The sequence below is a fragment of the Mus caroli genome, chromosome 13, assembly GCF_900094665.2.
Source record: "Mus caroli chromosome 13, CAROLI_EIJ_v1.1, whole genome shotgun sequence".
Taxonomy (NCBI): domain Eukaryota; kingdom Metazoa; phylum Chordata; class Mammalia; order Rodentia; family Muridae; genus Mus; species Mus caroli.
The window spans coordinates 90,741,518-90,766,588 of NC_034582.1; the positions used below are offsets into that span (position 1 = coordinate 90,741,518).

The 25,071-nt window shown below is 40.1% G+C and overlaps 3 protein-coding genes across 7 annotated transcripts in view; 2 read left to right on the forward strand and 1 right to left on the reverse strand.

The window, feature by feature from the left end:
- Positions 1-13,268, forward strand: part of Fam169a (family with sequence similarity 169 member A) — a 58,926-nt gene extending 45,658 nt beyond the window's left edge. For all 4 annotated transcript variants that reach the window (XM_029468558.1, XM_021180114.2, XM_029468557.1 and 1 more), the window contains exons 11-13: positions 3,703-3,859; positions 6,123-6,323; positions 10,271-13,268. In XM_029468558.1, coding sequence (XP_029324418.1) covers positions 3,703-3,859; positions 6,123-6,323; positions 10,271-10,816 — 904 coding nt within the window. In that variant the 3' untranslated portion in view covers positions 10,817-13,268. The remainder of the gene's footprint in view (positions 1-3,702; positions 3,860-6,122; positions 6,324-10,270) is intronic.
- Positions 13,269-14,708: 1,440 nt separating this feature from the next.
- On the reverse strand, positions 14,709-21,289 carry Nsa2 (NSA2 ribosome biogenesis factor). Its single transcript, XM_021180113.2, has 6 exons — positions 21,105-21,289; positions 19,068-19,255; positions 18,841-18,991; positions 17,069-17,248; positions 15,383-15,575; positions 14,709-14,954 (listed from the first exon to the last, which is right to left on the reverse strand). The coding sequence occupies exons 1-6, from the start codon at positions 21,105-21,107 to the stop codon at positions 14,887-14,889; spliced, it is 783 nt and encodes a 260-aa protein (XP_021035772.1). The 5' UTR covers positions 21,108-21,289; the 3' UTR covers positions 14,709-14,886.
- Positions 21,290-21,303: 14 nt separating this feature from the next.
- Gfm2 (G elongation factor mitochondrial 2) overlaps positions 21,304-25,071 on the forward strand; it is a 40,137-nt gene continuing 36,369 nt past the window's right edge. The window contains exon 1 of one of the 2 annotated variants that reach the window (XM_029468555.1): positions 21,304-21,409. The gene's annotated coding sequence lies outside the window, so the exon portion shown is untranslated. The remainder of the gene's footprint in view (positions 21,410-25,071) is intronic. The other variant, XM_021180110.2, reaches the window with a different exon arrangement.

Genomic DNA, 25,071 nt, shown 5'->3' on the forward strand with positions numbered 1-25,071 from the left:
CTGTGTAGTCCTGGCTGTCCTGGAACTCACTCTGTAGACCAGGCTGGCCTCGAACTCAGAAATCCACCTGCCTCTGCCTCCCAAGTGCTGGGATTGAAGGCATACGCCACCATGCCCGGCCTAAAATTCAGATACTTTATAATTAATCCACTTTACCTAGGCTACTGAATATAATAAATAAGTTAGTGATAACCATAAATATACAGTCAGTTCTTCCAGAGACTTGGCCATTAACAGAATCACCAACCAGAACTCTTGGTAAACATGTCACCTTTAGATCAGCCATGGAGACTCAGTCCTGCAGTCCCAGGCATGGAGGCTGAGATTGCTGAGAGTCTGAGGCTCATTTGCTCCATGTGGCGAATCCTGTCTGAAAAGGGAGAAATAACAAACTGTCTTTGAATTTATTTTTCAGTTTTTGAAGGAGGACTTCATATGGTGTGAAAGTTGTTAAATGGCCATTTCCTTCTGCCTCTGCGTCCTGAGGACCAGGGTTAAAGGCATGTGCCATAATCCCTAGCTTATACAGCACAAGGGGATGGAGCCCAGGACTTTACAAGCTCTCTGCTGAGCCATCTCCACAGCCCTTTGTTGGCTTCTGATAGCAACTAAGATTATATATATATTTTTTAAAGATTTATTAATTATTATATGTAAGTATAATAAGTGAAGACATTGTAGCTGTCTTCAGACGCACCAGAAGAGGGCATCAAATCTCATTACGGATGGTTGTGAGCCACCATGTGGTTGCTGGGATTTGAACTCAGGAACTCAGGACCTTCAGAAGAACAGTCAGTGCTCTTACCGCTGAGCCATCTCTGCCGCCCCCCCCCCCTTTTTTTTTTTTTTTTTTTTTTTTTTTTTGGTTTTTTGAGACAGGGTTTCTCTGTATAGCCCTGGCTGTCCTGGAACTCATTAGACCAGGCTGGCCTCGACTCCCAAGTGCTGGGATTAAAGGCGTGTGCCATCACCACCACTGCCCGGCAAGATTTTATATTTTATAATAAAATTAGACTTGTTTCCTTCCTACCATTCAATTCAATTATTTAGCTAATATATGACTTTGTCATTTTAGATGTCAAATTATTTACTCAAAAAAAAATCTTAATTATGTAAATAATTTTAGATGGAGATAATTAGATGGTACATGATAATAAAATATTTATATTAAAGATAAATATAAGTAAAATGTGTGAAGAATAAAATGTTTAGATAACTATTCAATATTCTCACAGGCAGTTACTTAATGATTGTATATTTGTGATTTTTTTTAAGATTTGTGTGTGTGTGTGTGTTCCTGTGAGCACAGATGTACTGTATGTCTTCTCTCACTGTCCACATGTTCCTTTGGGGTCAGGGTTTCAAACATAAGTACAACTTTGTAAGCAGAGTTAAGAGAGATGTCGTAGCTACAAGGTCTTCCAGCGCTGCTCTGTAGGCTCAATCTAGTCTGCCATTTGTTTGTTTTTGTTTATTGAACCCAGAGCCCCACACGTGTACTTTCTTCCCAAGACAGGGTTTCTCTGTGTAGCTCTGGAACTCACTGTATAGTGAGGCCTTAAATTCACAGAGAGCCAATGCCTCTGTCTCCCTGGGGCTGGGATTAACCAGTGCACCCCACCCCACCTCCAACACTTGTGTGTGCACACAACTGTATTTACATCTTTCTACCCCATCCTCTCCTCTCCAACTCCTGTGTCCTTCTCCAACTCTCTCTCTAATTTATAACCTATGGGGATCATCGTCATTTAAAACACCAGGTTCTACTCCCTGATCACCATTGTCTTGTGGCCAGATCAAAATGTGAAGTGCATTTAATCTATCTTCAGAAGTCACAGTAAGGGCTGGAAAGATGTCTCCGAGGTTAAGAGCACTGACTGCTCTTCCAGAGGTTCTGAGTTCAACTCCCAGCAACCATATGGTGGCTCACAACCATCTGTAATGGCATCCAATGCCCTCTTCTGGGGTGTCTGAAAACAGCAACAGCATACTCACATGTATAAAGTAAATAAATCTTTAAAAAAAAAAAAGTCACTGTAAATTTTCAGTCTCAATTCTTTAAAAGTCCAAAGTTCAAAGACACTCTGAGATGCAGGGCACTTGTAACATATAAAATTAAAAATCAAAAAACAAATTACTTAGTTCAACATACAGACCCAGAACATGTGTTGAAGGAGGAAATGGGTTATAGTGAGGAAATACTGGGCTAAAGCTAGACGAAACCATCCGAGAAAACTCAAGTCCTGTAGCTCTTTCTGTCGCATGGTGTTCTTTTCTCTCTACACTGTATACTTTGTGTTTCTTTCTCCTCACTTGTACTTTTTCATTGTCAACCTGCATGTGAGTGATAGTTAGCAATGGCACTGCAGAGTGGTTGGTTATCTGTGATTTCCAGGCAGTTTAGGCTGCCTTGAAGTCTCCTCTGCTGAAGAAATTGTTCCGTTATTTTTCAGTTTTGTCTCGGGCAAGTTCTTAGGACTGGAGCGGGATATCACTGGAATGATATCTAGCCAGATTGCTGCTACTCCCTTCCACCCCCCAGGTTTCTCCATTTGGGTCTCCACAGCCCACATTGTTTTCTGTACTACTGTCTTTTAAGCTCCGACTAGGATGGCTGGTTAGGCTCTGCTTACAGCATTCAACCTTTTTCCTAATCTAAAGTCCCAAAGTCTTCCATATTTCTACAAAACCAAAACCAAAAATGTCTTATCACACAATAGCTCAACCCAGTACCATGTACCTAGTTCCTTTCCGGTTGCTCTGATCAAAGACCATGGCAGACTCAACTTAATGGAAGGGTTCGTTCGGAGGTTAAAGTTGCAGAGGGATAGAAGTCCATCTCCATAATGGTAGAGAGTATAGCAGGAGGCAGGAAAGCATAGCTCTGCATCAGCAGCTGAGCTCATCATGAACCACAAGCAGGAAGCCGAGAGCACACTGGGAGCCTAATCGTTCCCGAACAGTCCTGCCAGCTAGGCACTGAGAATCCAACCGAGGCGCCCAGGGGAGCCTTCAGCTTTCAAACCACCCCAGTATGTATTGTCTACTTCCATCCTTTCACTTAATCTCATGCTTCTTTACAGCTGAAGAGAATCCATGGACACGCTTACGTTCTCACTATCCATTCATCAGCTGGAGAACACTGGGGTTGTTTCCATTTCCTAGCTATTGCAAATAAAGTGGCAGTGAACAAGGTTGAGCAGTTATCTACAAAGTACATCAAGTCCTTTGAGCATATGTCAAATAATTAGTGTCTATGATTATAGATAGTACTTGTAATTTTACACTAACAGTGCTGGAAATAAAATGGTCATTTCAGTAGAATAGATGAAAGGTCTAGTTTAAATAGAGAAGGTTTTTAATTAATTAGGCAAGAAAAAGGATAAATTTATCAGGATGAAAAGATTAGTTTTGTACCTTCAGGATCTAAAGTTGATGGAATAACATTTATTGGTTCTAAAATGTTAGTTTGTTAAGAAGGGATTTTAGTATACTGAGGCCAGAGGATTGTGAATCCCAAGAAAGGCTGGGTAATCATAGTAATACCTTCTTCAAAATAAAGGGCTGGGAGTGTATAGTTCTTGCTTGACTATACCAGAGTTCCTGATTTCATCAATTATACTGTCCCAAAAAATGGATCCTTGAAATTTTATCTTGAGCCATAATAAGAAAAAACAAGGATGGTTTTGGCTTGTTCTCTAGAACAGAGTATGCTGCACGAACATCAGAGAGCTCAGAAGAATTCCTTGAAGAAGAGCCTGAGCAGAGAGTGATTGAATTTGAGGATGAAAGCAGTGATAAAGATGCACAACCTGCTCTGGAAACTCAGCCACGCCTGCAGAAACAGGATGGGGACAAGGTATGATGGCACTCGTTCACTAGAAACTACTGGGAGTCAGCTAGAAGATGCATCCTTAACTGTACACTGCTGGAGAAACAAGACCACTGTTTACACGTTGTGGTTGCTGGTTGAGAACATTTGCACATTGACTGGGATTTACGTAGCTCAGGCAAAAAGTAAGATTGCTCAGTGCATTTTAAATACACTGATAGGTGGAATTGAATGCACTTAACAAGTACAGGTGTTGAAGCCAATTAGGGTCCAGGCAATCTTAACTTTTGTTAGAAGGATAGAAATTAGTTATTTGGATTTTTTTTTCTAACTACAACAGATTTTCTAAATCCCTCAAAAGATAAGTAGTTACAAAACAAAATAGTACCCAAAAGAAATAGATAAATCTTCTGTATCTAAGGAAACTAATTAATCAAGCCTCATACTTGACCTCTACATGTTTATTACCCTACCCTCCTCCTCCTCCTCTTTACCCATCTGTCTTTCCTTTTGATATCTTTAGTCCTTTGCTTATGTATTCCTGGTCCCTTGTTTGATAGGCACCTGAGTTTCTTGAATACTACTACTACTTCTTCATTGCTACTTTTTAATGTGTATGGGTGTGTTCCCTTTGTATGTCTGTGCACCAGGTATGTACCTGCTGCCTTTGAAGGTCAAGAGAGAGGCCAGGCGTGGTGGTGTATACCTTTAATTCCAGCACTTTGGAGGCATCTCTGAATTTTGAGGCCAGCCTAGTCTACGCAGTGAGTTCCAGTACAGCCAGGACTACGTAAGAGAGATACTGTCTCAAAAAATGAAAAAACAAAATAGAGAGCATGGGGTTCCGTGGAACTGGAGTCACAGACAGTTGTCAGTCATTTTGTGGTGCTGCTAATTGAATCTGGGTCCTCTGGAACAGCACTTCTGCCATTTTCCTTAAGTCAGCGTAGTTTAGCTTTTGCTCCCTCTACCTTACTAAACTTTAATTTAAAATGCCATCTTTTCTCTTAGGAAACGGGAAAATAAAACAACATACTTTTGAGGGGGGAAAATGTCTAAATATTTATAGTTTTCCTCCCCCTTTATAATATAATGTAGTATATTGTGAGACAGTACACACCACGTAACCTGTCTCATGCAGGAAGACATTGAGCGTATGCCGTAACAGCTCCTCCGTGCGAGTGCCACTGTGATTCCAGTGGATTCTGGGGTATCTGACTACTTTACCCTACCCAAGGTTCTTTAGTTTTGTGGCAGTAGATACGTGTCCATGTGTCTGTATATATTTGACTCATGGTTTTTCCTCCTCTTCCTCCTCCTCCTCCTTTTTCTTTTTCTTTTTTTTTTCTTCTTCCCCTTTTTCTTTTTTTTCCCCCCTTTGAGACAGGGTTTCTTTGTGTAGCCCTGGCTGTCCTGGAATTCACTCTGTAGACCAGGCTGGCCTCTGCCTCCCGAGTGCTGGGATTAAAGGCATGTGCCACCACACCCGGCGGTTTTTCCTTCTTAATGTGTACATTCTGGGGAGCTCAGCATTTTGCGTTTTGCTCTTTGGTTCCTTGCCTCTATTGTTGTGTGGGTGCAGGGGTGCGTATGCTCATTAGAACTGTCATTAGAAATTAGAAATAGTCAACATTAAATAGATGTAAATTGATAAATATTGGAAGAAAGTCTCAGAAATTGGAAGGTTTGTGCCATTAGTTCGGTTTTCTGTACTTTAATAATATGAGGCAAAGAATTGATTTTTTTGGATTGACTGATAAGAGCCAGGTGAGAATGGAGATTTTGTTTTCTCAGCAAAAAGCAAGTAGCCTTGGATTTTATAAGACTGGTAGGTAGCACGCCGCTCTCTGGCACAGTAAGCTATCTAAGCAGAGCCCTGACCGACATCCCAGGTGCTGAGCAGCGGCATGGTTTCATGGAGCTGGTATCAAGTCTCACTGTGCTCTGTTACGTCTTTCCTGAAAAGCTCATTCTGAGACTGTCCTTTAGGAAGGACTAGATAGAAGGAGAAGGATCTTTTTACTGAATCTTAGACCCACATTGTGCAACCAACCCTTGGCCATCCCTGTCATCAGAGAACAGTAGGAGTGTCTCTTCCTTAGATTCTTTACTGCTCTGACACTGAAGGTCCCCCACCCCTATCCCCACCCCCGACCCCGAGGAAATCAGTTTTAACTGATACTTCATATTGTTTTAAATGTATTGTTGGTGGGTGATAAGTAGGGACTGAGAACGGACTTCTCTTGAACGATCAGTTATAATCAAATCCTGTCTTTCCTTCTTGGTGTAGGACTCTGTGTTAGAGCCAGTGAATGGTGAGGTAATGGATGCTGCCCTCAAGCCCTCTCTTACAACTGAAGATGAGGACTCCACCAGTGAGGGTCTTGAAGAAGAGTTAAAGGTTCCACCTTTTAATTCCAGCAGAGAACCTGGGAGTCCTGTTCCACTGGTAGCAGAGTCTTCAAAAGTGCCCGAGGCCACATTAGAGAAGGTATGGCAGGTATTACCTCACTTTTCATAGTAGGTAGAGGGTAGAGAATTGAGAATCTTTACCCTCGCATGTCATCCTTTAGGAACATTGTTTTTTCAGACATAAGTTTTTATATTTGCCTTTCAAGCTTCATTCAGTTGCACTCCAGCCATATTGTAACTACTTTATGGTTGTAATAGAATGAGCTCTCTTTTGCAGACTTAGGGAAATGATTAGGAAAATAAAAACAAACACATGGTTTACCAAACATTTGAGTACTTGTGTGCACTGGCTATGACTGCTACAGTCATTTTTTTTTTTCAGTTGAGTAGAAAGGCTAGAGAAAAGCTCCGTGGAATATTTCAATGCGTTTGGTTAGTTTGGAATAGTTTAGCTTATGGCTATAAGACACGTATAGTAAAGCCTTTTAAGTGTCTTACTGAAGTTGGTGGATCTCCCATCACCCAGATCGCTATTGTCTACGTAACCAGTCAGACCTAGCTGTTGGGCTGTGAGAACAACAGTAGACAGCTTTAGAGCTCAGGAGTGAGGCCCACTGGATAGCACAGTCACGATGGGTGTGCCTCACAGAGGCAGAGCTGAAGGACTACATGTCCTTAGGACTTCATGCTGTTGTAGAGTTGTGCTCTGCGTGTTCCCTCATAATCAGTGAGTTGTATGACATCTCTAAGGGGTCTCTGGCCCTCACTGGGCAGTATATTGCGATTGATCTTTTTCAAGCATTGTCGATGGAGCAGATTAATGATTCAACCACCACTGTTGTTTTTGAAAAGAAAATCTTTTTTTTTTAAAGGGTTTTTTAAACATTTATTTATTTGTAAGTACACTGTAGCTGTCTTCAGACACTTCAGAAGAGGGAGTCAGATCTCATTACGGGTGGTTGTGAGCCACCATGTGGTTGCTGGGATTTGAACTTCGAACCTTCGGAAGAGCAGTCGGTTGCTCTTACCCACTGAGCCATCTCACCAGCCCGAAAACAAAATCTTAAATGTTTGATTTTTTATCAACGAACACTTAGGAGCCAAAGGCTGTGGTGAAAGCCTACCAGTTCCTCCACCCTAGCATGTAGTCCTTTAGGAAGAGGTTCCTCCACCCTAGCATGTAGTCCTTTAGCTTGAAGAGGTTCCTCCACCCTAGCATGTAGTCCTTTAGGAAGAGGTTCCTCCACCCTAGCATGTAGTCCTTTAGGAAGAGGTGAGAAAGCACCCAGCTGACCTTTCTGCTCCATACTGGCTTCAAACCCTTCAACTCAAACACCTTCCTTTCTGTCAGCGGGTTGCTTGCCCTGCCTCCTGACCTAAGGTTGGCTTTATTTACCTCTTAGTTAGAAGGTGTGTACTAGCGCCAAGCCACACAACAAGGCTTTTTCAGTTCACAGTCTTGGCGTTCACAGTGTGATCAAATATCCTACAACACACCAGCCTGAGAAAGAACTTAGAGATGCAGACTGTTAGTAAAGTTGGGTTAAGATGTTTTCGTTAGGGTTTTGATGTAGAAAATCTTGGGGAACATTTGAAAGCTCAGGCACACTTTTAATAATTGAAGGATGTCAGAGAACAAGAACAATGGCAGCCTGATTAGTAATAGGTGATGGCTTAGAGTTTTAAAAACCTGCTTTTTATAAGGGTTCTTAAATACTTTATCCTCCCTTCTAGCCCACCACCCATCAGAGGTAGTGGAAAAGAAAGGTTTTTAGGATACGGAGAAAGTGGACTTGTTTAGAAATAGTTCTTTGGAACAAATGCAATCTTCATTGTCAAGGCATATCAGTAGTTCAGTTCACGCAAATCAGAAGCAGCAGCAGCAGCAGCTCCATCCATTCACAAACACCATTCACAAACCAGCAAAGGCAGGGCGGTCCAGAAGCCTTGGTTCTGCCGTACTCTCTTTAGAAGGAGGTCCTTGGGGCATTTTCAGTCTCCAGTTATCAGGATACCCGCAGTCCAGTTCACTAGTGTCAGGAGAACAAACACAAATCGGCAGTGGTGGCACGACCCAGCATACAGCAGGACCGACCAGGACCAACAGGGACACCAGAAGTTCCTTACCATGCCTCTCTCAACAGTGAAGATGAGTGAATGTGAAGACAACGTGAGACCAACAAAATGGTGCAAAGCTTTTTGCAAGCATGCTGTCACTGTTCCTTGAGTCCTGTGTTATACTCCCCTCAAATAGCAAAACTTGAAGTTAGTCTGTATCAGCTGACATATCCAGAAACTTTCCACTTCACTCTGCCAATCAGCCTGATTCTGTGGGAGTAGTAAGAAGCCGCCAGAGGGCTGGTGAGATGGCTCAGCGGTTAAGAGTGCTGACTGCTCTTCCAGAGGTCCTGAGTTCAAATCCCAGCAACCACATGGTGGCTCACAACCATCTGTAATATCTGATGCCTTCTTCTGGAGTGTCTGAAGACAGCTACTTACATATAATAAATAAATAAAATATAAAAAAAGAAAAAGAAGCACCTGAGAACACCACCAGAAGTTTTTTGGTCCATTTTTTTCTATGAAGTCATGACAAATGATGAACAAGGAATGGCAAGGCGTACCAATACCATAGTCGTCCACCATCTGTTGGGTTGTATTTATATTCCTTCTTAATATCATGTGTCCATTCATTTGCTTTAGCAAAACATCCTTTGACCTGTGTCTTGCTTCAGGAAATATTCTTTCATATGTCTACTTTAGCAAAACATCATTTCACCAATGTGCCCCAGCAAAGCATCATTTGATATAACTGACTTTCCAAAGAAACTAGAAGTTTTCATTTCAACTCGGTGACATGCCTTTCTTGCTAAAGCTGGCTTGGTGATCAAGGCGATGATTAATTTCTTGTACGTATTTTTTGCCCTTGGCTTACTAATATGATTTATTAACAAATTGTTGATAGCCGGGCAGTGGTGGCACACATCTTTTAATCCAAGTACTTGGGGGGCAGAGGCAGGCAGATTTCTGAGTTCACGGCCAACCTGGTCTACACAGTGAGTTCCAGGTCAGCCAGGGATACACAGAGAAACCCCATCTTGGGCGGTGGCAGGGGGTCGGGGGGAGTGTTGGTGCGTGTGTGTGCACAAGTTTAGCCTTCTGAGTCTTTTTAAGAATTTTTTTATAAGATTACTAAGATAATGATCAATTCTCTCTTTGTAACCGCAAATTTCAGCCTGCCAATAAGAGAAACCGTTTGCCGGAGAAAAGTGTCTTGCTTTGTTTCTTACACTGTGTTAATCTAGAACGAGGTACTTAGACATGAATGTTCTTGGGAATAACTTGTTTTTTTTTTCACCTGTGATAAGTAAAATGTTTAACTGTGTAAAGAGTATTGGGGAACATGCTGTTTTTACTAATATTTATTGTAATCATTCATTTAAAGAAAAATAGAATATAACCACATTATAATTGTTATATTGATTGAAAGATTTTACAGGGATATATAAGCCGTAGGAGAAAAAATAAAGTTGCAGTAGCCTTGCTTTTTTCACCGTGTGTGTGTGTGTGCATGTGTGTGTGTGCGTGTGTGTGTTTCCCAGAGAATCAAATTTCACTCTCTCAAAAGTCTGAGTGATTTGTCTCCAGCTCTGTACCTCTCCTCAGTGTATGTGATCTGTAGACGCTGGCCTTTGGCACTTAGCGAGGATAGCAGTGTTATCCCTAGAGATTCTTCCGTCCAGCTTCAGCAACACCAAAATCTAGAGGCAGTTGATGATTTGGTATGATCTTGAAGCTCAAAGTTTCTTGGATACTTTTTTCAAGCATAAAGATTTCTTATAAGAATTATTGTATTACAGTCAACATGAGACAATTTTGAAGAAATTGAGTTGCATTTAAAATAATGTCTTCACGCTGAACAAAAATGAGGAGTCCTGAGGTCTTCACAGTGACATTGAGAATGAATCGCTTTAGAACTGCATTGTAAAATGGCTCACTGACCTGTTTCTTGTGTGCTTTTCCCAGACCTCACCTGATACTGACTCAGAAATGTTGACTGATCAAGGCCCATCTGATGATAAAGGACATACTGAAGAAAATCTGTCCCCAGTTTCAAAAAAGAAAACACTTTTGGGGAGCTCAGACAATGTTGCCACTGTATCAAATGAAGAAAAGTCTGATGGTAATTTCCCAAATTCTGTGGGACCAGAATTTCCCGAAGAACCAGTCTCTCAGAATTTATCACCCAACACTACTTCCTCAGTGGAAGACCAGGGTGAGGAGGGAGCACCTGAGGCCCAGGAACCATCAGCTACTCAGAGTTCTCTGATAGAGGTCGAACTTGAAGACGCGCCATTTCCACAGAATGCAGGACAGAAGAGCCAGTCAGAGGAGCAGTCTGAAGCGTCCTCTGAGCACCTGGAACAGTTCACGCAGTCAGCAGAGAAAGCTGTGGAGAGCAGCTCGGAGGAGACTGAAGTGGAAGTCCCTGTAGTAGACAGGCGCAATCTGAGAAGAAAGGCCAAAGGGCATAAGGGGGGCCCTGGCAAGAAGAAAGCCAAGCTGACCTGAGTGAAGGAGCAGTGTGGTTCACACATCCTCCTTCTTGTTGTTTTAAACCGTGGTAATTAATAAACAGCATGGGGCACAGGACAAATTCTAAAACTTGCATTTGAACTTATTTACAGATGCAGGTTTACTCTTTCCTTTATTTAGAACAAGGATTCACCATTCTTTTTCATCTTTCAGGCTATTTTCTCTAACTTTCATTTATGAACCATGTGTCAATTTTGAAATTCCAGGTCATATTCTCCTTTAACGGGTGGAGCATCTAATCATTAATATTTTAAAAATACAACTTAAAAAGAACTATTAGACTTTGATCATAGGAATCTTTTATACTAAGGGTTTTAATGGTAAAATTTGGTAAGAGTTCTCAAAGTTTTATCTTAGTATCAAAAACAATCTCCCATCTTTTAGGTGTAAGCATACCTAAACAAAATGAGTCAGTTAATTAAAAATACTATCAAGTTAGAGAACAAAAAATAGAAATTTATGATCAGTGGTTTATGAAGATAGTTTTTGTTTTTATTTCTTAATGTTAGTTGTAGATGGAGTATCAAGTCTGTGAGAAGTAGTTTAGACTGCATATCTGGTGTTAGTAGTACTGTTAAAGATGTAACTGGTGTGTGGGTACATAATTTAAAATTTAATTTAAATTTAATACTTCCACCATGAAGTATGAGTTTGCTATAATTTTTTTCTCTATATATTTTCAGATGCTGAAAAGCTTGAGTACACTTTTATCTTTTAAACACCTCAAGTAATTGAATTTAATATACAGTTTAATTTGGACTGTAGTCCTGATTACATGTAGTGCAGAAGTATAGGCCCCTTTGCTGTCTCACTGTGATTCTTCCATCACCAGACCTCCACCCAGCTTGCCTGTTACACCCTGTATCCATATTTGGATAGGTCTAGAACTCAATCCAAACACCTTTAGTCCTAGATGGAAGGAATAAAGCTGCCCAATGAGATGTACAAATGCCTAGATTCTGCGGTCCCTTTGGGTCTTGCATACTTTAAGACAGGGTTTCTCTGTGTAGCATTGACTATCCTGTAAACCATGCAGACCTCCAGCTCAGATCTGCCTCTGCCTACTGAGTGTTGAGATTAAAGGCGTGCAGCACTACCACCTGGCTATTTGATATTTTAGAAATACTAAAAAAAAATAATGACAATTGGTTTTAAAATGGTTATTCTTAGAATTCATAGAAAATTGGTCAGTGGCACTTGGGGAATACCATGTACTTTGTTTCTATTTCAGTTAGAGACTATTTTGAGACCAATTAGATTTGTTTTTGAAACAGCTTGAACCTTGTGAGAGACATGTTGAGAAATTGAGTCATGGAATACTCTGAGTTTATGCTCAGTCCATTCAGTCTTCAGTCAGCTGATTGGTGATTTCATGCCTTACATTTTAATTTAGGGATGTTGGTATTTTAGAAAAGTCTAATTAATTAGTTAAGACCTTAAAGCAGCAAACCAAATAGCAAACTCTTGTATGAAGTTAGAACACTTGACCTGTTGTTTTAATTTTGGCTAGATGTTAGATAATTTCATTCCAAGTGAAAATTATACTTTGACTTTTTTTTTTTTGTAAAAGCTGTTATAAAATAGATTTGACTAATTAGTAAATTTGCCAAATGCTGATGCTGTTTTACACATTTAGAGAAATTTGTTAATATCTAACTAGGGATAGTGACTGAAAGGTATGTTAAGATTCAGAGATTTAAATCCTATTTTTGATTTTTAACACACATTTAAAGTTTTCTGGGTATGTTGTTTTGGTATTTTGTTTTGGCTCCTGTTCCCCTTCCATACCTTTTTTAAATGAGTGTTTTAGTAGATTGCACTCACTGGCAGCTCAATGTATAAATAGTCTCTAGAGTTAAAGAAAAATATTCACATACCACACTGGATACTAGCAGTATAAACTTATATACTTCCTAAACTTGTTTGATAAAGATGGGATTCAAAACATTTTGCTCTGCATACAAGAAAACTTGTTACTTGTTGTCTGTGACAGAAGTTAGTTTGTATAATCATAGAGGAAAAGTTAGGTCATAGGAAAAATCTTTCATATTCAGTAACATGTTTATATAAAATTTGTAACAATTTATGTTCAGTAGGGAATCTAAACAAATGTAGCAAGGCATGAGGACTGCAGAGATTTCAAGCAGCTGTTTGTTGAGTGCTCTGTCCAGTTGTGTAGTCTCCTGTGAACTGGTACTTTCTGTTTCGGAGTCATGAATGTGGAGAAGGAAGCTCCCTTCTGGTGTATATACATATATATTTCCTTATGTAACATAGCAGAGGAGTACTACCAGAAGTTTAGTTCTACTACTGTTAGACCACACAAAAATTTATTTAAGAATTTTATTGTAAAGCTCCTTTAAAACTTTTAAAGAGATTCTATTATGATTTTTTAAAATAAAATCAAATGGCATGACTTAGAATGTCAGTCTTCTCCGTGTGTTCACATTTTTCCACTTTGTGTCTACTTTCCTTTTTCCATTGATTTGCACAGGCTAAGGAGGACTTCTAGTCACTAATGGTCTACTTGAACAGGTGACCAGTGTTACCTAGTGGTTTGTGACTTTAGTATACCTTTAAGCCCTTCTACCAACTGAACATCTCTCAAGTTGCTTCTCCTTTGGAATCACCTAAGCTGTGGTCACACCAGCAAACTGAAACAATTTTGGTGGAAGTAAAGAATTTGTACTAACATGACTCATATGTAACCCTATTTTAAATGAGAGCAGCTTTTGCTTTGATGTCCATTTGCAATCTGGTGGTTTGGGGTGTAGTCTGTTACAGAAGTCATGCTTGTTTTAATACTTCCTCCCATGCCTTTTTAGTATAAGACAGTTTGCTAGTTTTAATCCTAAAAGAAATAAGCAAATGTACTTCAGCAATAGTCACTGATCGCCTGGAGTCAGGCTTCCTTTCACCATAACGCAGGCAAATAAATACACATTGCCCGTTTTGATTGGTAGAAAATGTTAAAATCTAATTATAAGAAAGTGAGATCACTCTGCCTTTCCTGGCCGGTCCTGAACTAGGCCTGCCTTTCCCTTTAATATCTTTGTATGTTCTAAAACTTAAAAGAAAATTATTCAGAATACCAAGTCTTATGGAGAACTTATGGTTTGTTTCTTTGCTATTTTTTCCCCTCTTAATATTTAAAATAGTAATTAAACTTGTATTTTGTGATTGTTTTCTAGTCTTGTGTTTTAAATTTCCTTTCCTCTGAGTTTCAGAAGATGTGCTTAGATATTAGACATTGAATGATTCTGTTAAAGGCACAGCTAATCACACTGCCTGTATTATGAAAGCAGATTTCAAAAATAAACAATTTAAAGCAATATGGTGATTACAGATTAATATACAGACACAATCTTAAGAACGTGGATTTAAGTTATAACCCCAAATCATGACCTTTCAATCTAATTAACTGCCACATCTCAAGTCACTGGTACACGGTGGAGAATTATCTAACCAGTTGATCACACTGTTATAGCAGTATGAGGTGAGCTCCTATTTTTAGAATACAGGAAATGGAGGAGGTACACTGGAGGTCACTGCAAGTACTCTATAAGGTATTAATTATGAGTGAAAGTGCGGAGTTGTGCACTCTTTTCATCTAATTTACTTTCTCTAAGACTTCTGATGTAGTAGTTTATGAATTTAAACACTACCATGTGTTTAAAATGTTCCACATTTTAGGATTAATGGCAACACAATGAAAAATACTTGACCTTTACAGGAACTTTCAACTATACTGATGGCTTTTCAATAGTGACAGACTTGTGTTGCTGCATACATAGTTTTTAGTATGCTTCTGTGTCCTTGCTACTCAGTCACTAAATTTTATTAACATGTAAACCGTTATGCCCCAAACTAAAGACCAACTGTCAAACTGGGCAGTTTTATTTTCCTTTACAACTTAGTAAATACTTGATTGACTGCACATGGGGTAAGGCTGCTCGGTGGTTCAGAAAGACCCCAGTGACGGTGTTTTCCTGACAGGGTGTGGTCTTCAGTAGTTTGTGGAATGACATGTATGAGTAACGTCACTGTCAGACCAGCAAGACCGCATTTATGCACCCGTCGTTCTCAGGATTGTTGGTAACTTGGGCGTACTTTCCTAAGGAAAACCAAACCAAAGGAAGAAAAGGGGTTAGCAAAAATCAGTTTAAAGAAGAAAACTTTTTTCATCTTACATTTCTAAATACCATGTTCATATAAGAAATGAGCAGAAGGTCAGCTAATTCAAGAATAAGTTACGTTCACAAATGGCAGCCAGCTCCATTTTATCAATACATTATGTTACTGTTAACTTTTACAGTGACTTTCTTTTCCTAAATGATTTTCAAATCAGTGTAACACCTATTTTAAAACGTATCTTCATTTTCAAACATCTGAGCAATAAAAGTAGGAACTAAATCAGTGAGACTGTCGTTCCTCATATCTCCAGCCCAGCTGCTGAAGTTCTGTATTTGAAAATTGTTATATACTTTCAACACTCAGAAAAGCACTGCAGAAAAGCAACACCAGACTTAAATTTGTACTTACCCCAAATCACCTTGCCTCCTTGTGTCACAAGGCCCAGCTCGCTCACATTCACTTCAATCACTGTGCCTTTGGTGATCACCCCCAGGGTTGTATATAACGGGGACGATGGATTCTTTTTCACACCGAGAATAGGCAGGCAAAAGGTGGCTTTCAGCTCAGGGTGTGTGACATGGGCTTTTTTGAAACGTAGACCCTAAAAATCAAACATAAGAATGCATCCAAATGGTGAGTAGGGTCTTTAGAATCCTCACCTTTTCTAATCATCTCTCCTAGGGGATGACTACTGTCTTAAAACGTCAGAGGAAATACATTTCTATTCTACAGACTTAAAATCGCATAGTGGACAGGAAGAAGCACACGCAATCCAAAATGGGTTATCCCATGTACGACCATTATGTCAATGCTTGTATTTTTCTTTTCTCATCATACTTATTGAAGGAAATATGCCAAACGGCCATAACTCACTAGTGGCTCATTTATACATGACAACCGTATAAAAGCCCTCTATTTTCACAGTCAATGATGAAGCAAGGTCTATATACAGCCTTGAGTTTTGTTTCCAGGTCAAATAATACATGGTAAATAGAATCAAACCTACAAGTTCCAATTTCAGGAATTGAAATACCAGCCACCTTGAAAGATGGGGAAGAAACAGGAATGGTAGGCTCTTAGCCTTCTTTATGTAGGAAGTAACATGATTCAAAGACTGGAGAATAGAGAGGACCTTGTTACACAGATGTCACCTGGATGGGGCCCTGTAAGCACAGAACTTTACATTTCAGAGCCTTTAGCCTTCATTTTACTTAGGTAGGAATGCAAGGAAAATTGTGTTAGATTCCTTGTTTTGGAATATTTGTGAGAACCTTTCTTCCCTGGAAAGAAAAAAGATATTAAAATGTACTTCAAAAATTATGAATACAAAATCAAGGGAATCAATAGTATATAGTCCAGGACTATTCTGGGCTTTGCAGCCAGACAGTCTCTGGCCAGTAACTGAATTGGGGGAGGGAAAAATTGCACTCTTCAAGTGAGCATGGCTGTTAGCAGTGACTACAGCATTTGAATCCATTACAAATTATTCAGATTGAATGCTAGGATTAACAGCACCAGCATTCCTGTTCAAGTCCTGCTTTTCAAAGCAGGAGAAACTAAGGGGTGTGGGAGAGCTTAGGTGTGGGAGATAATCACACTGCTCTCAGTAGGAATCTAGCTACCTTATAAAGACAAAATAATTACAAATAGATGTTTTCAAACGCAGTTAAAAAAAAGACATTCACCTCACTAAATCTTAGCTCAACAGTCCAATGCTCTTTGGTCTTCTGGCTAAGACCAAATGTAAGCAATGTTCCCTGTCTAATGAGTTGTCACAAAGGCCCGTGTTTGAGGCCTAGCACTTCAGGCATATAGCAGCTTACTTATTGAATAAGGAATATATAACTATAAAATAAAGAGTCTAATGCATCATGTTTAAATACAAGTATTCACTGGCAAACTGTTATACAAAATCATTTCAAATCTGTTATGAATCTGACGTTAAGATTCAGCTGAGATTCATGGAAAAATAGCACAAAATATTGTTCAAGCTGTTTTTCACGCCAATTTTTATAATTTCAGGGAATTGTAATATACTTTATCCAGCTTTACAAGGGGCTAACATTAGGTCATTGCACTCCTATAGAGACTTACCATAGGCCTAATGAATCTTTCATATTTAGGTGGTTTTCTTGTAAAGCCATCACCAACAAAGCAGACTTTAGTAACCATTCTCTTCCATGCCTTCTTTTTCCTTTTTCCTGTTCGAATAACTTTCAATACTTCTGTTTCTCCTTGGGCACGAACTTTGGGTAGAGGGACCTCCCATTTTCCCTAAAAGTGTAGGTTGATATTGTAAAAAAAAAAAAAAAAAAAAGAATAAGTCAAGTGTTTTTTGGTCATAAAAAAAGATTTACTTTCCCATAATCATTCAACACACTTTTGTAGTTCAGCTGTTTTGGAGGAGTCCGTGCTGTGTCTTCATAAGCCATAATTGGCAAAACCAGCTAAGTCTGGATGTCATGGGCACTTTAAATAAATGGTTTGGTTAACCTAGAATCTCTTCATATCTTGTTACAGACCAAAAATATACACCTATAAGGCAGTGACTTGTAAATAATAGGGTATGTGCTTGTTTCTAGTTATAAGCAGAATATGAGAGGACTCATTCCACTTCATCTCTTTGTATTTTTCCCTAAAATAGACTTTAAGACTGCTAGTAACATCATATGCTTTGTAGCGCCCCAGAATAAACAGACACATAAAACAAAAACAAAGCCCCTAAGGCTATAGCAGTGTAAGGCAGTAGAAAGACTTCTGGACTAATATTACTAAGACATGGGTTCGAGGATGTACCATCACTTCACAATCCATTGCCGCCAATAATGATTTATAGCCCCTGGGACTCTAGTCTCTTATCTGCAATCAGACTAATTCAACATATTCACTGAGTAGATATCCACTAGTGTCTTCAGTAGTCAGACCATTATAATTAGGATATTTACAAATTGAAAAAAGATTTTAATACTGTGTATTTTCCAATTAGATTTCTTAATTCTACTCACAGGAACTTAAAAATAATATTTATAGTCTTTCTGTATCGGGGCAGAATTTTAGTTAGTTTTGACAGTAACTGTAAAAGGGTGTGTAAAATTCTACTGGAACCAAATTTGACACTGCAAGGCCAAAAAAAGTTGTGTTTTTCTCTATAATGGCACAGCATTAAGATTTTCAAATGTAAGTCATTAAGTACTGAACTTGTTTTTAATTAATTCTTAAATGAGAGATGTATGACACTCTAATGGCTTACAAGGACTCATGGAGACCAAGCTGGCCTCAAACTTGCTATGTAGCCAAGAATGACCTTAGACCTGTGATGCTCCCGCCTCCCCGAGCCCCTGTGCTGGGGCTACAGACATGCTAGGTGGGCAGATGCCCGTCAACCGAGCTCTATCCACAGCTCCCTCTGAGAGATTCTGTTCAAACTTAAATTCTAAAATTCTTTCCACCAGGATACACCAACCTTGGTGACAAGACAGCAAGTTTCTATCAAACTAAATTTACAAAATTAGGCTGGAGATAGCTGCTAAGAGCACTTGCTGTTCTTCAGACAACTTGTGTTCAGGTCCCAACACCCATGCAGTAGCTCATTAACAGTCAATAATTTCAGTTCCAGGGCAACAGACGTCCTCTTCTAGCCTTTGTTGGCACCATGTGCTGTCATAAATACACATAGGTAAACACACATAAAAATAACAAGTCTGAAATCCTCATCAAAATAGAAATAAAAAGATTCACAAAAACATTCTAAGACTTTCAATATCCCAATAATGGAACAAATAGTTGCCCTTAATGTTTCAAATTAAACTGGAGATAAATCTTGACCCTCAAATTTAGATATTTCTCTTGCGAAAAAAATTACTTACCGCCTTTTCTTTCCGCTTCTGCTTGATCATGTTAGAAAGGACTTTAGCTCTCGACTGCCCCTCTCTGTCCAGCAGATAGGCGGGGACTGCTCCCTGCGGAGTCTTCTCATCATCCTTCTGCTTGGTGTTTCTCTTCTCGTGCATCTTAATACTACGAGAAAGCACAGAGGTTCGGAGTGTGCGCAGTAATTATTACCCCAGTATGCTATGTAGATGGGCCCACTTACGTCTTTTTCATTTGTATTTTCTCGGCATGGCGCTGTTTATGGTAGAGCTTAGCCTTCAGGCCAATCATTTTTTTTGCCTTCTTTGAACGTTCATGGGCCTCCCGACCTTCTTTCTTTCTCTTTTTCTCATGGTAGTCCAAACGATATCCATATCGTTTGCGGTGCAATTCAATATATTCATTTTGTGGCTGTAATGATTCAAGAAATGTTACTTTAATTTTTGCAAGTATTGACATTATTGATTATTCTAAGATTTTAAGGATTTATTTATTTGTTTTATTTATGTGAGTACACTGTAGCTGTCGTGAGCCTTCAGATAGTTGTTGGGAATTGAATTTTTAGGACCACTATTTGCTCTGGGTCAGCCCCACTCGCTCAGTCCCTGCTCGCTCTGGCCCAAAGATTTATTCATTATTATACATAAGCATCAGAAGAAGGCATCAGACCTCATTACAGGTGGTTGTGAGCCACCATGTGGTTGCTGACATTTGAACTCGGGACCTTTAGAAGAGCAGTCAGTGCTCTTACCGCTGAGCCATCTTTCCAGCCCTATTCTAAGACTTTAATATGATGAAATGAAATATATTTTTATCTTGGACAATGTTCATGTGCTTACATCTGCATGACTCTCAGGGAAGAAATGAAAGAATTTATTCAAAATCTACTAAAAATATAAGATTACTACAGGATTTAATGCTTTTTTTTCTTTAGACAATAAGGTAAATTACTTTCAGGTCTTTTTAAATTAGAAAATGTTATTTTGCTGGCCATGGTGGCGCACACCTTTAATCGCAGCACTTGGGAGGCAGAGGCAGGCGGATTTCTGAGTTGGAGGCCAGCCTGGTCTACAGAGTGAGTTCCAGGACAGCCAGGGCTACACAGAGAAACCCTGTCTCGAAAAACCAAAAGGAAAGTGTTATTCTACTAAAACACGATTTACATAAAACAAGATTTACCAATTTTAGTTGTGGGTGTGTAGTTGTAATTCCTGACCAATCATAAATTTCTGTATCCATTATATTCAAGATGGCATATTGATTTTTCCACCCCAGAATGTTCCTTTGTGCTACTCTAAGGTCTTCTTTCCCCATCTTCAACCTTATATTTGTATGGTTTACTCTGCCCAGTGAGTGGAATCCTCAGGACACACATCCTTTTGCATCTGGCTTTTTTCGACTAGAATATATCCATTTTGTGTATACCAGCTCTTAAGTACTTTATATCCCTTGGTCATATCCCAGTGTGTGGATATAAACTCATTTCTTTATCCATTGACCATATGATGTATATCTGGACTGTTCATTTTTTTCCATTGGTGATTAGGAATAAAGTTGTAATAAATATAGATGAATTCAGATCTTTGTATGGAAACTGTCAACTGCTGTGTTATCTTCCAAAGTTGGTGTTTTATTTTGCATATTGTCAGTACTATATGGGATCCCTTTTGTGTTTTAAATTGTTTCATTGTTAACAATGAAACTGTAGTCAGCATTTACTTATATCTGAATCCTCAAAACCAACCAACCTAACAAACAAACAAACACAAAACCCAGCTGAGAAAATAAAACTAGGTAACAAAATCCTTATGGGTGTTGTTTTCAACTGCTATCAAATAAACTTTGCAGCAACTACAAAGAAGGTTTATGGCATTCCACTTTGAAGAGAAACATCCAGTATAATGAGAATGGCAGGTCTGGTAATTCATCTATAAAGAGAATGTTTTGTTCCGCAACTCATTCGCTGTTTGGCTTTTTGCAAAGAATATAGTATACTGAGCATTAAAACGGTGTGAAGCGACTATAAAGTTATTATCACAAGTCTCAACTGCATTCCATTAGGTTGGCACTGACGCCACGGTAGCAAGATCAGGACTTTTATAGTGAACTCTGTCTCATCCCAAGATTTGTGTTCCGGGTCCAGAAGCTGCATCTCACGCTATGGCATCTCAGTTCCGCCTACTACGGTCCTCTCTCACCGACAGCCCAACCACGCTAACCCCAGGCCCTTCGTCGCCCGCGTCCAAGGAGGCCTCCTTACCATGATGACAGCCGCGGAGCACCGGTCCGCGACCTCCCGGGTCTCAAAAGATTCTTAATTTCTGGATGTCACTGGTCCACGAGCCTGCCTCGTTCAGCCCGGGACGGGAAAGGGTAGTCCTTTAAGAAGGCCGAGTGGAGTGCAAGCGCCGCACAGCAGTTCCGTGACGTCTTTCCGTTCCTAGGCAGATGGGCGGAAATTGACAGCAGGAGAATTTTAGCTGAGGCGCCACCGGAACTGCTTAGAGGGCGGAAGGTGCTTATGGAGCTGTTGTAATCCCGGCGATCCGCGGGTTCCTTCTGCGGGTATGAGGGTGTCTGAGGCGGTGGGATGTGGTACCGTGTGGCCGGTTCCTCTCTTACTCCCCGGCGGAGACTAGCAGAACCAGCCAGGCGCCATGTGCGTGCCGCCGTCTTGCTGGTCTGCTACTGCTGACCTCCTAGCTGCTACTGACAGCGGGTTCCAGACGAGCACTCCCCGGCCTCCGGGCCCCGGCAAGGACGTCTGCCGGGTCACGGACGTGTTGCTTCATCCATTATGGAGGGCGACTGATTTGTTAGTCTGTTTCTGTCTCTCCTGTTGCTAACGGATGCACAATTGGTTGAGATATGTTATATGGAAAATAAAACTACTGGCCAGCGGCCAGGAAAACAAGAGATACTTGGTTTTTGTGGACGCCCAGGACTTTCCCCCTAAGCTCTTGAGAAATCCCGTGTAATTAAGGGCAGTTTTTACCTTTTAGAAATCTGTGTGGTTTTTCCACCTTATTATTTTTTTAATGTGTAGTGCGTGCCTGGTGCCCGCCGAGGCCAGAACAGGGTGTTGAATCATAAAAAATGGTTGGGAGGGCTAGTGGTTGCTGGGAATTGAACCTGGTCCTCTAGAAGGGCAGCCAAACTTAACCTCTGAGCCATCTCTTCAGTCCCCAGTTTTATCCTTGTACTGTAGTCACAGAAGTTCACTGTCTCCAATTTGGAACTACCAAAATTGAAAAGTACATCTCAAGAAGTCCTAGCACCCCTAGCACTTGGAGTCAAGCTGTCACTTTTTTTTTTTTTTTAACCTCCCTTCCTTTTTTGGTGTTTTCGAGATAATGTTTCCCTGTGTAGAGCTGGCTGTCCTGGAACTTGCTTCGTAGACAAGACTGGCCTCGAACTCAAAGGTCCGCCTGCCTCTGCCTCTGCCTCCTGCCTCTGCCTCTGCCTCTGCCTCCTGCCTCTGCCTCCTGCCTCCTGCCTCCTGCCTCCTGCCTCCTGCCTCCTGCCTCCTGCCTCCTGCCTCCTGCCTCCTGCCTCCTGCCTCCTNTCTCTGCCTCTCTGCCTCTCTGCCTCTCTGCCTCTCTGCCTCTCTGCCTCTCTGCCTCTCTGCCTCTCTGCCTCTCTGCCTCTCTGCCTCTCTGCCTGCAGAGTGCTGAGATTAATTAAAGTGTGCACCACAACCGCCGGGCTTCAAACTATCTTTTAAGTCCCCATAGTATAATGTTTTTCTTTGTTTGTTTGTTTAAAGCAGAGCTAGTGCTGATTATCATTCGCGTATTTTCAGGTGCGGTAAATTATGCAATTTCTCAAGCTAGATACGCTCCCTCTTCCCCCATTGACTCCCTTACCTACTTTAGATTTTTTTAGTTTTAATTTCGCAGTTTTAGTGACGCCCCCCTTGACACCATAACTGCTCCATTTCCCTTCCTTTCTGCAGCATCAATGACAGTAGGGTGTTGTATATTTTTGTTTACATCAGCCCCTTCCCCCTAGTAGCCCTTGAGTTGGCTAGAGTCTGTGTGAGCACAGTCATTGTTTTTGTTCATTGCTTTAATTCAAATACTCCAAAAGTAATTTTAGACACAATTTTTATTAAATATGTGGGTTTAATTCCCATGCTCTATCTGTGCTGTCATAGATGAAAGATGAAATTTCTAGTGATTTATAGTGATTTATCCAAGATTTCAGAAGACCTGAGAGTCCAGCAGCAATCTTCTAATAGTAAAACATATATATATATATATATATATATATATATATATATATATATTTTTTTTTTTTTTTTTTAAGACTCATCCAGGCAGGAAATAGATGTTTGTCTCAATGGGTTTTCAGACTCTGAGCACACGTATTTAATCAGCTTCCGGATTAAGAAATCCCTTTAGCTGAGTCTGATGCCTTCTCTCTCTCTCTTTTTTGTTTGTTTGTTTGTTTCGTTGTTTTTCGAGACAGGGTTTCTCTGTATAGCCCTGGCTGTCCTGGCACTCACTTTGTAGATCAGGCTGGCCTCGAACTCAGAAATCCACCTGCCTCTGCCTCCCGAGTGCTGGGATTAAAGGTGCGCACTTCCTGGCTTGATTCCTTCTCTTTTCCCAGCTGTCACCACAGTCACCCTCACACACACGGTATCCATTCATAGGGACACATGTGCATAAAAAAGTTTTAAATCTTTTACAATTCCTTGTGCCTGAAATAAGCTTTGTAATAAAAATAAGATTAGTAGCTTGAGATCTTCCATTGAGCATAAAGAGGAGAAGCAAAAGTCATAGTTAAAGGCTGTGTTAATAACACTGTACCTAAGATATACATCATACTTTTGCAGAAATGTTAGATGTGATACAAATTCCAAATGAAGTGTGTTATTTCGGAGACATCAGTACATAATAAATATTGTATGTAGACATTACATTTGGGATACAATCTAGAAACATCATCTCTTAGGGAGGGAAGATAGAATTAGTACAAGAGTAGGAACCTAATTTAGGGCGGTTTCCAGTGGGTGCTGACAGATCCCCTTTCCTTTGTTATGTCTCAGCAACATTGCTTTTCCTCAAGACAAGGTTTCTCTGTGTAGTCCTAACTATTCTGGAACTCACTCTGTAGGCCAGGCTGGCTTCCAACTCAGAAATCCGACTGCCTGTGCCTCCCAAGTGCTGGGATTAAAGGTGTGTGCCACCATGGCAGGCTAGTTACAGTAACATCTTAAATTCTGCTTACATAGGAGTACATTTTATGACTGTTCTTAAATGTCACATCTTTTTTTTAATGTATTAAACTTTATTAACATGACTAAGTGTATTTCATTTATTTGTTTGTTTGCTTGATGTGCCAGTGTGAAAACACATGCATTTGTGCATAGAAGTCAGAGAACAACTTATAACGGTTGTCTTCACCCTGTGTGCCCCAGGGATCAAGTTGAGATTGTCAAACTTGGCGGCAAGACCCTTTACCTTTTAAGCTATCTTGGTGGCCTCAATCACGTAGTATGAAAATTCTGCATAACTGACTTAGCATTGCCTCCTGTGATCTAGGCAGATAATTTTCTCACACCTTTGATCTTGTATTTTAAGGCCAGGGAAGACTTGGTAAATGTGGGTCTAAGGGCCTGCTGTGGTGCTGAGGTCAAACCCAGGCCCTTGACAGAGTAAGCAAAGGCTACCCCTCAGGCTTAGTAAGTGTTTGCAAAGCAAAGGCGCTCTGCTTCTGTATTCACAGAGGCAGGCAGCTTGCTTTCATATAGCTTTTATGTATTTTATTTTCACATTTATTTTTCAAAAATCAGAAGTTTTGTTGTTAATGAGAAACTACCAAGTTTCGTGAGATATCTATCATACTTAATTCTAAATATTTACCTTACGTATATTTCTGTGTAGTTTTTAAAAATTTCAATAAATGTACTTTAATTATATCTTGAAGTTTTGTTTGTTTGGTTTTTCTTTGAACTGAGTCTATGTATGTAGCCCAGGTGACCTAAAATTTGGCAATCCTCCACTCTGCTTCCCAAGTGCCAGGATTATAGGCATCTACCAAACTCTCAGCCCTTCATATCTTTCTCTAAGAATTAAGCCTTTTTAAAAAAAGGGGGACAGTTTAAGCTTAAATAAGAACTGTGCACTTCATTTAATACAAAGTTTTCCTTTTTCCTTTTTTTGTTTTTTGTTTTTTTGAGACAGGGTTTTTCTGTGTAGCCCTGGCTAAAGTTTTGCTTT